The 12,263-nt window shown below is 41.4% G+C and overlaps 1 protein-coding gene across 1 annotated transcript; it reads left to right on the plus strand.

Annotated features, from left to right (window-relative positions):
• The first annotated feature begins 6,562 nt into the window (after positions 1-6,562).
• On the plus strand, positions 6,563-7,810 carry LOC122425373 (cell wall protein DAN4-like). The gene has a single exon (XM_043443686.1). The coding sequence runs from the start codon at positions 6,563-6,565 to the stop codon at positions 7,808-7,810; it is 1,248 nt and encodes a 415-aa protein (XP_043299621.1).
• The last annotated feature ends 4,453 nt before the right edge of the window (positions 7,811-12,263 follow it).

Genomic DNA, 12,263 nt, shown 5'->3' on the forward strand with positions numbered 1-12,263 from the left:
ACTATACTGTAACATGATCAACTATAGTTATAGTTATCACTAAAGTGATATTTATCACATTATATAATACAAGAATATTGTTTATATGCATTATAGTGTGTTTTAGATCACTACTGTTGAAGGCTTGTGAAATCTTTTGCTTATATCTTCCCAACACCCTTCCCTTCCTCCTTTGTCCTACCTGCCCCATGAAGACTCAGGTGAATATGCATGTACCAAGCATTTTCCAGCTTCTAATCCTTGTCACATTTATCTGCATATATTTTTCTCAAATTCAAGTCTATTGTGCTTCATCAAAGAAGCATAAGATCTGGTTAAGAGTAAAACAATCATATGGAAACTAGAAAATGCGTATTGAGAGATTCCTAAATGATTTGTCTTTCATGGACTGCCTAGCTCTGTTGAAAAAACAGGATGGCATTAGTAATGTTTCAGCTACAGGACCCGTTCTTGTATCAGGAAGTTTAGTTAGTAGGTTGTGGATAGATGGGTACTGGCCTTATTAGACTTAGAAATCCTGGGTGCTAGAACCTGAATAATGTAACTGTGTTATTGTTACATTATTATTAAAATAAAAACTTTATTTTAGAAAATAGTTATAGCTTTATAGAAAACTGCAAACATAGTACAGTTTTAAAGCAAATGAATAGAACAATTTTCTAAACATAGAAAAGAGCAAACAGAGAATTCCCATCTAACTAGTACCTGATTTCCTCTATTTTTCTTCCAGCTTTATTCAGATATAATTGACATACAGCACCACATAAGTTTAAGTTGTATGGCATAATGATTTGCTCTACTTGCTGATTAAATGATTATTACAATTTGTTTAGTGATTATCCATCATCTCATATAGACAGACAATTATATTTTTTTGTGATGAGATCTCTTAGAATTTGCTTTTTAACTTTCATATACAATATAGAGCAGAGTTAATTATATTAATCATATTGTACATCGCATCCCTAGTACTTATTTATCTTACAACTAGAAGTTTGTTCCTTTTTACTGCCTTCATCCAATTCTCCCTTCTCTCCATGGACCCCACCTCTGATAACCATAAATCTGACCTCTTTTTCTTATGAGTTCTTCTGTTTGTTTTGAAGTATAATTGACCTACAGCACTATATTATTTCCTGTTATACAACATAGTGATTTGGTATTTCTATACATTTCAAAATCACCACCCCTTAAAATGTTACTATATAAAGATACTATGTATTTAATGACTATATTCCCTATGCTGCACTTTTCCTACCTGTGACTCATTTATTTTGCACCTGGAAGTTTGTACTTCTTAATCCCCCTCACATGTTTCCTTCAACAGTGTCTCCTATTATTAATATCTTACATTAATATGGTACATTGGTTACGATTAATGAACCAATGTTGATACACTGTTATTTTTTAAAGTCCATATTTTATTCAGACTTTTTAGTTTTTATTTACTGCCCCCTTTCTGTTCTTCTGCATTATTTATTTGTTCAATCATTTATATCAGTATGGACTGTCAGATGTTCATTTTCTACTTTGGGTTATAATCCAGTACTACTTTAAGTTCTTTAGCTCCAAATAGCTTTGGCCATTGAGAGCTCTTTCAGTTGATTCCTGTGTTACTTTGACATACTGACATACACCTGTCATCATCATCATTATTATTTTTTGGTGAAACATGGGAGGATTTCCTTAATCTCTGATATTAAAAGATGCTCCAGGCTCATCTTATAAATTTCCACCCCAGCCCTATCATTAGCCATTTCTCCAGAGATTCCTCATTTCTTTTAACTGAGTAAGGGTGTGGTATCAGAAACCAAGATCTGGGAGCTTGTTCCTGCAACTGTGTTGTCGCTTCTAGGTCTCCTCAGCTGACAAAGGAAGGAAATATATGTGTATATAGTAACCTGTGTAGACATACATATCTATAATTACTTCTCTATGCAGTCATCTATATTTGTATTTTATGAGCATGAGTTTATACTGATAGCTCCAACTTTTTTGATTTTTGTAGACTTATCTTGTATTTACTGACCTCATTAATTCACTTATTCTAACATTCTGTCTGTAGGTTCTTTTGGATTTTCTATAAACACAATCATATCATTATTATTTTTTCAAATTTTATAACTTCATTTTTGTTTTGCCAACAATGCACTGGCTAAGACCTCCAATGTAACATTGAATGGAAGTGGTGAAAGTGAATATCTTGGGTTACTCTCAAATTCAGGGGGAGAGCCTGAAATATTTCACAATTAATTATGATGTTAACTTGGGTTTTATGGAGCTACCCTTTGTTAATTGTGGAAAAATCTCTTCTATTATTAGTTTGCTCAGATATTTTGTAATTAATGTCAATGATTATATAAAATAATTGAATGTAATCTTGTTTTCAGAAGTATAATATATTTATTTATTCCTCAGTCAGCTTTCAAATGATCTTCTTTGACCAAATATGTCATAATATGTCACAACCTAACTTACATTTGTCAGAACTGTATTACTTTAGACATAAGATACAGTAGCATCTTATTTCTCCCCATTCTTTTCTGTGTACAGCCATTACCGAACCTTACAAACTATGAAGCTCACAGTTCAGCATGTGGGCTTACAACATCAATTGATGTAACTGGTGATGCTGGTCCCAATTTAACTGATGTCTGCACCAACACAGGGACCCTTGGATATTCAGAATTTCCAAACAGAGAATCTCCATATTGTCAGGTAATGTTTGGGGTGACACTGTTTCTCTGGGTTATGATATAATCCACATAGAAGTGCTCTTGGTTTAATATTACAGAAAAAAATTCAGTCAATTAACATTGTTCTTTTGCAAATCTACAACATCCTCTGAACATGTCTTCACTGAGAAGAAATGCAATAGAGGTAGATTTATGGGGCTCTTAATTTAAAGAGCTAATGATCTTAATGGAAGGAAAAAACATATATAGAGTTTAGGGAAAATATATGGGGCTTCCCTGGTGACTCTGACAGTAAAGAATCTGCCTGTAGAGCAGGAGACTCAGTTTGATCCCTGAGTGGGGAAGACCCTCTGGAGCAGGAAATGGCTACCCACTCAAGTATTCTTGCCTGGAGAATCTCATGGACAGAGGAGCCTGGTAGGCTATATAGTCCATGGGGTCACAAAGAGTTGGACACTACTGAGTGACTAACACTTTCACTTCACTTTTAGGGAAAATATATGTGTCAAAAAAAAAAAAGCAGAGTTTTGGGTTCCTTTGTTTGGAGGACTGACTAGGCGATGACAGCAATGCACTGACAGTGAATGATGTCGCAACCCTGGCTCAGTAGAGAGTGAGGTCATGTGCTAAGGCCCTGGGGCCCTAGTCTGTGGGTGATCTGCCTCACTCTCCTTCCTTTCCTGCTTCTGGGCCTAACTGTGGTCCTTCTGTCAGCCTCCTGTCTCTGACCTCATGTGTTATCAACCTTGATTTAGAAACTATTTAGTACCAACTTGGTTTGGTGCCCAGAGGTAGATATCCTGTATTCTTCACACTCTTTCTCATTACTCTGTATTCTTCACCTAAAATCTGATGCCTGAGTCTTCCTTGATTCTACCCCTTACTCCAGGTTAAAACTTGATTTTTGACTGATTGATAATGATGCCTGGCAGTTTGGCTCAATTCTTCTGACTCTGGATTATACCCCTCCTCTAATTAACCCCACTTTAGAAACAGTTTAGAAAGACTTTGATAAAATAAGAGGATAAACTCTTGATGGCAAGAGACATTGTGGAAGAAGGTTTTTGATAGGAATTACTTAGAGAATGGATTTCCCTGATGGCTCAAAGGGTAAAGAATCAGCCTGCAATGCAGGAGACACAGGACACGGGGGTTCGATCCCTGGATCGGAAGATCCCCTGGAGGAAATGGCAACCCACTCCAGTATCCTTGCCTGGAAAATCCCATGGACAGAGGAGCCTGGCGGGCTACAGTCCATGGGGCTGCAAAGAGTTGGATATGACTGAACGACTAAACACATTTAGAGAATATATCTCTGATGACCTCAAACAAAGCAGTCCAATCAGAGAGCTGAAAGTTATTTTAGATGCCTTTTCTTAACCACAGATGGAAAAACACTGTAGTCTAGGGAGTTGAGATTGTTTGTAAGAATTCACACAGCTAGACAGTAGCAGTAATAGCTCTTGAACACAGGTCTGAACTTGAGTTTCAATTAGTCTTGCTCCTCTTTTTAAAAATTCGAGCAAAAAATGAGGATAATTTTGCCTCTGAAATATAAATATTGTCCTTCCTCTCTTTCCCCCTTGATTTCCTTCTGAGGCCTAGATGACATGGGGCAGGAGGTTCTTTTAGTCATTGGACTGTCTTAGTTGGTGCCCCAGATTTCCTTAGCCTTGGTATCCAGTGTCCTTGAGCTGTTTCTGACTGCCTAGTGGGTGTTGCTCTCAACACTCAAATTGTGGTTTATTGTCTGAGACAGTGTCTCCTATTTTGGGACACTGAAGGGCTACCCTACATGCACCAAAGACTTATGCCCTCTGTTTCTTTTAGTAATCATTTTCAGTCAAAAGGAAATGGATCAGAATGAGTTCATTAGTGAAATCAGAAGTATTTAAGTACTTAAAATATTACTCATACTGTTTTTTATTTACTATTTACAACAACCCTATTAAAAGGAATTGAGGCTTTACATGTAAAGGGAAATTTCCAAATAGCACCATCTATCCAGTAAAAGATTTATTAATATAATTTACAACTAAATCTGTTAGATTCCAATGGCTATGCCCTTAATTACTATAATACACTGCCTTCTGCAAAAATCTTATTTGGAGGATGTTTCTTATTTTAATTTTCTCAATAACATTTGGAGGTAGATATTGTTATCCCCACTTGTGATATAAGGCAAGTTGAAAATTAGGCAAGTTAAGAAATTTGCTCAGAATATTAATGGTATGGAATTCAGATTCAAGACCTCCTTATCTCAAGGCTTACATGTTCTATACTATGCAGTATTTTCTCTACAATAACAAAGAGAGAGATTGATTACAAAGTATTTTACAGACATTAATCCCAATTCTAATTTTATTACATAGATTTTTATGGATGAAAGAATGTCAAAGAGGTAAGCATCTTACCCAATGAAAATAGCTGATGTCAGCACAAGCTGAATTTCAAGAAATGTTTTCAACTTTGAATTTCATGTTGCTATTACTAACTTGTATGAAGTTAGCTAGAATATTTGAAAAGCAATTAGTTAATGCATTTAAAATGGAAGGCTGCAAAGCAGGCCTGTTTCTGACAGCTGATTGGCCAAAGATGGGAGAAAATTTTATCAGGTGCTCTTTTGGGTCCCTCAGATTACTGAGCAGTCAGCCACACAACTGTAGATACTTCTCTTGCTGCTGCTGCTGCTGCTGCTAAGTCACTTCAGTCATGTCCGACTCTGTGCGACCCCATAGACGGCAGCCCACCAGGCTCCCCCGTCCCTGGGATTCTCCAGGCAAGAACACTGGAGTGGGGTGCCATTGCCTTCTCCGACTTCTCTTGCTAGAGGGAGGAATAAAGTGTTTCTAAGATGACATTTGTTATTTCTTTTAGTTTAAAATACAGACAATGAAAGAAAGCAGAGATCAGTGGACATTCCTTTATTCCTATTACAAAGACCAAGACTTTCCTAAGTGAAACCTTAAGCTTGAGCCAATAGTTATAATATTACAGGCTACGAAGGTAATTTTTTTTTAATACATCTTCCACTGAAGTAATCTATATATGAAAAGATTATCAATAGCGTAAATTCATCTTGCAACATTTGGTTTCAACTTCAGTAGTGTTATTTAAATTCTTTCCAGATGACAAGAAATTTCTTCAGTGACTGGTCTCTGTGGAAAATATTCCTGGCTTCTCTCTTAGCTTCTGTGATAACAACAGCAGTTGGAGTATTGATAGTGAGTCTGGTATATAATGGGAAAAATAATAGTCCCCAAATTGTTATACAACTGCCTCAAAACCAGGGGACAGCTACAACCACAACCACCACGACTGCTGTTCCCACAACTACTGAAAGTACAACCACCACAGTTGCCACCACTTTAGCTGAAACAACTACCACAACAGATGCCACGACTACCACTGAGGCTACAACCACAACCACCAGCACTGCTGCTCCAACATCTACTGAAAGTACAACCACCACAGTTGCCACCACTTCAGCTGAACCAACTACCACAACAGCTGCCACGACTACCACTGAGGCTGCAACCACAACCACCACCACTGCTGCTCCCACATCTAGCGAAACTGCAACCACCACAGTTGCCACCACTTCAGCTGAAGCAACTACCACAACAGCTGCCACGACTACCACTGAGGCTACAACCACAACCACCACCACTGCTGCTCCCACATCTAGCGAAACTGCAACCACCACAGTTGCCACCACTTCAGCTGAAGCAACTACCACAACAGCTGCCATGACTACCACTGAGGCTACAACCACAACCACCACCACTGCTGCTCCCACATCTAGCGAAACTGCAACCACCACAGTTGCCACCACTTCTGCTGAACCAACTACCACAACAGCTGCCATGACTACCACTGAGGCTACAACCACAGCCACCACCACTGCTGCTCCCACATCTACTGAAACTGCAACCACCACAGTTGCCAGCACTTCTGCTGAACCAACTACCACAACAGCTGCCATGACTACCACTGAGGCTACAACCACAACCACCAGCACTGCTGCTCCCACATCTACAGAAACAGCCACCACCACAGTTGCCACTGCTTCAACTGAATCAGCTACCACAACTGCCACAACTACCACTGAGGCTGCAACCACAACCACCACCACTGCTGCTCCCACATCTACTGAAAGTACAACCACCACAGTTGCCACCACTTCAGCTGAACCAACTACCACAACAGCTGCCATGACTACCACTGAGGCTGCAACCACAACCACCACCACTGCTGCTCCCACAACTACTGAAAGTACAACCACCACAGTTGCCACCACTTCAGCTGAACCAACTACCACAACAGCTGCCACAACTACCACTGAGGCTACAACCACAACCACCCCCACTGCTGCTCCCACAACTACTGAAAGTACAACCACCACAGTTGCCACCACTTCAGCTGAACCAACTACCACAACAGCTGCCACGACTACCACTGAGGCTACAACCACAACCACCACCACTGCTGCTCCCACATCTACTGAAACTCCAACCACCACAGTTGCCACTACTTCAGCTGAACCAGCTACCACGACTACCACCGAGGCTACAACCACAACCACCACCACTGCTGCTCCAACATCTACTGAAAGTACAACCACCACAGTTGCCACCACTTCAGCTGAACCAACTACCACAACAGCTGCCACAACTACCACTGAGGCTGCAACCACAACCACCTCCACTGCTGCTCCCACAACTACTGAAAGTACAACCACCACAGTTGCCACCACTTCAGCTGAACCAACTACCACAACAGCTGCCACGACTACCACTGAGGCTACAACCACAACCACCACCACTGCTGCTCCCACATCTACTGAAAGTACAACCACCACAGTTGCCACCACTTCTGCTGAACCAACTACCACAACAGCTGCCACGACTACCACTGAGGCTACAACCACAACCACCAGCACTGCTGCTCCCACATCTACAGAAACAGCCACCACCACAGTTGCCACCACTTCAACTGAAACAGCTACAACAACTGCCACGACTACCACTGAGGCTACAACCACAACCACCACCACTGCTGCTCCCACATCTAGCCGAAAGTACAACCACCACAGTTGCCACCACTTCAGCTGAACCAACTACCACAACAGCTGCCACGACTACCACTGAGGCTACAACCACAACCACCCCCACTGCTGCTCCCACAACTACTGAAAGTACAACCACCACAGTTGCCACCACTTCAGCTGAACCAACTACCACAACAGCTGCCACGACTACCACTGAGGCTACAACCACAACCACCACCACTGCTGCTCCCACAACTACTGAAAGTACAGCCACCACAGTTGCCACCACTTCTGCTGAACCAGCTATCACAACAGCTGCCACCACTACCACTGAGGCTACAGCCACAACCACCACTACTGCTGCTCCCACATCTACTGAAACAGCCACCACCACAGTTGCCACCAGTTCAGATGAACCACCTACCACTACTGACAGCACTACCACCGAGGCTACCACCACAACCACCACCACTGCTGCTCCCACATCTAGCGAAACTGCCACCACCACAGTTGCCACCACTTCAACTGAACCAACTACCACAATAGCTGCCACAACTACCACTGAGGCTACAACCACAACCACCACCACTGCTGCTCCCACATCTAGCGAAAGTACAACCACCACAGTTGCCACTACTTCAGCTGAACCAGCTACCACAACTACCACTGAGGCTACAACCACAACCACCACCACTGCTGCTCCCACATCTACTGAAACTACAACCACCACAGTTGCCACCACTTCAGCTGAACCAGCTACCACAACTGACACCCCTACCACCGAGGCTACAACCACAACCACCACCACTGCTGCTCCCACATCTACTGAAAGTACCACTACCACAGTTGCCACCAGTTCAGATGAACCACCTACCACTACTGACAGCACTACCACCGAGGCTACCACCACAACCACCACCACTGCTTCTCCCACATCTACTGAAACTACCACCACCACAGTTGCCACCACTTCAGCTGAACCAGCTACCACAACTGACACCACTACCACTGAGGCTACAACCACAACCACCACCACTGCTGCTCCCACATCTAGCGAAAGTACAACCACTACAGTTGCCACTACTTCAGCTGAACCAGCTACCACAGCTACCATGACTACCACTGAGGCTACAACTGCAACCACCACCACTGCTGCTCCCACATCTACTGAAAGTACCACTACCACAGTTGCCACCAGTTCAGATGAACCACCTACCACTACTGACAGCACTACCACCGAGGCTACCACCACAACCACCACCACTGCTTCTCCCACATCTACTGAAACTACCACCACCACAGTTGCCACCACTTCAGCTGAACCAGCTACCACAACTGACACCACTACCACTGAGGCTACAACCACAACCACCACCACTGCTGCTCCCACATCTAGCGAAAGTACAACCACTACAGTTGCCACTACTTCAGCTGAACCAGCTACCACAGCTACCACGACTACCACTGAGGCTACAACTGCAACCACCACTGCTGCTCCCACATCTACTGAAAGCACAACCACCATAGCTGCCACCACTTCAGACGAACCAGCTACCACAACTGCCACCACTACCACTGAGGCTACAACCACCACAGTTGCCACCAGTTCAGATGAACCACCTACCACTACTGACAGCACTACTACCGAGGCTACCACCACAACAACCACCACTGCTGCTCCCACATCTACTGAAACCACCACCACCGCAGTTGCCACCAGTTCAGATGAACCACCTACCACTACTGACACCACTACCACCGATGCTACAGCCACAACCACCACCACTGCTGCTCCCACATCTACTGAAAGTACAACCACCACAGTTTCCAGCACTTCAGACGAACCAGCTACTACAGCTGCCACCACTACCACTGAGGCTACAACCATAACCACCACCACTGCTGCTCCCACAACTACTGAAAGTACAGCCACCACAGTTGCCACCACTTCTGCTGAACCAACTACCACAACAGCTGCGACGACTACCACTGAGGCTACAACCACAACCACCACTACTGCTGCTCTCACATCTACTGAAATCTGAACCACCACTTCAGCTGCACCAACTACCACAACTGCCACCCCAGCCACTGAGACTGCAACCTCTATAGCCACCACTGCCTTCCCCATGTTTACTGAACCCCCAACTACCATATTTGTCACCACTTCAGCTGTACCAGCTGCCACAGCAGCTGCCACTGCTATTACTGAGGCTATGACCCAATAGCCACCACTGCTTCTTCTCCATCTGCTGAACTCCTAACTACCACTGTTGCTACCACTTCAGCTGAAACAACTTCTGCAACAGTTTCCAGCACTACCAATGAGTTTTCAACCACAATAGACACCACTAGGACCTCCACTCAATCCATAGCCATGGTACCATCTGCCACTTATACTTAGTGTACTACCGCAACACCTACCAGTACTACCACTGAGTCTACAACCAGAACCACCATCAACCAGTATCCTTCTACAACTTCTGCTGAAAACACAGCCACAGCAACAACCACCTCCTCTTTTGAACCCAGCAGGAAAACTCTTAGCATCATTTTAACCTTACCCTGTCACCGTATCTCCAAACATTTCCTTTACTGAGGGCATTACCACAACTGCAATAAACTGCAATTAGTATTTTAATTGCACTCAGTGTCCATAAGTTCCTGATTCATATTAACTGGATCTGTGACCAGTTAAGATCCAGAGTTCTGGATCTCTTTCTGAATCTTCTGTTATTATAATACTTTACCAGTTCACCGCTTTCTGTTCACAATAGTATACCCTCTTATTCACCTGAAGCTACAACTGCACAAATCATTCAAAAATTTCAACTCAATTCTGAACTATTTTCATTTGAAAGGAACCTACAGTATCAGCTTACCAGAATCTCTAGACACTATTCTTTGCTATTCCATGATTTTACACTACCACAATTGCTACCTCTGTCTCAGCAAGCGAATCTAGTCTGCTTTCTAACATAATGTAAGCATTATATTCAATTCTCTTTGCCACCTCCTCAATTAAAATAAAGTCAACACAGATGTTACCAACTCAGCTGACTTTCTAATCACAGCACCATAATGACCTCAGCTGAAATAATAATCTCCATAACCTTGTAATAGAAATAATACCTGTTAATAGAAAATGCAACCACAGTTAAGTGATTTACTATCACAGTAGAGTTAGCAATTTCACTGCCCCTTCAAATGAATTCATAGTCACAGTAACATTGCATCAACAATATATAGTGGGTACAGTGTCTACTGAACTTTTGCTGTAGGGACCACCACATCAATTAACCCTACAGTCATACTATCATGTCCTCATACAGTCTTCATACAGTCACTTCTTCATTTCTACAACACCACCATTTGTAATGTATGTGTTACTACAACATACGAGCCTCACTAAACCCTTTATTAACCTATTGGCTGAATCTATAAGCACTGTAACTTCTACTGATATTTTATTCAAAGCTATCCATTACTTATTCATCTGAACCAACGCTGCCTCTATTTATAGTAAATCTAGTAATTCACAACATCACATCCACTTGACATAAATGGAAAATTCATAATGACCTATTCCATTGGAACTCTAATTAGGATGCTTGGAAATTAAATCCTAATGTCCACTGTCATTACTCTCATACCAGAAACTATAGCTACTATTAGTACCATAGATTATTCTAATGTCAATAACTGCTGGCATGTAACTACAGTGGCCAAAACAACCACTTCTAAAACAATATGATTTAATGACCAATTCAACTGTTATTAAGATGATAGTGAATTTTATCCTCAAAACATTTAGATTTAACAATACTATATATTAGACCTGACCATTTAATGTGGATAGCCTCTACTTTGTGAGGTTTTAGATAACACAATTTTCATACAAAGTAAATCCAATCCATTTATTTATGTTGGTAAACTGTTATGATTAAATAAAATTTGCCAAATGTGAATACAGTCTTTTATTATTCCAAAGTTTTAGTTTTTAATACACAAATTCCATATATAATAGGGAAAATAAAGTCTATATTGTAAGGGTGTATTAAATATACATTTACACATTACAACATTTTTTTAGATTGTGCCAACATTGTTTTCATTTTCTCTTTAAATCATTTTGATGTATAAGTAATATTTTAGGTGTGTCATCGCTATTTTTATTTAATGATTTTGTTTGGCATTCAATTAAATATTTAAAGTAAATATTTACTTATGCTTGATATCTGCTGAAATACCAGAAAAAGCTTAGTTTTAAAAGAAAATAGAATGTCGATAGTAATAAACTTGTAAATTTGGATCCTTTACTTAAAATTTCTGGCAGTTGACAGGTTTAAACTAATGTTGATGGTGTATGCACTCTACAGCAGTCCTACTAAATCAGAAGCCTCAAGGGTGGCCCAGAAATCTATATTTTTCAAGACAGAAGCAGACAGGACTGATAACCACTAGTTGAAGCAGTGAATTCAGAAGGGAATCTTTGTGTCTTTGATGTTAGTGAGATT

The sequence above is a fragment of the Cervus canadensis genome, chromosome 23, assembly GCF_019320065.1.
Source record: "Cervus canadensis isolate Bull #8, Minnesota chromosome 23, ASM1932006v1, whole genome shotgun sequence".
NCBI classification, from domain to species: domain Eukaryota; kingdom Metazoa; phylum Chordata; class Mammalia; order Artiodactyla; family Cervidae; genus Cervus; species Cervus canadensis.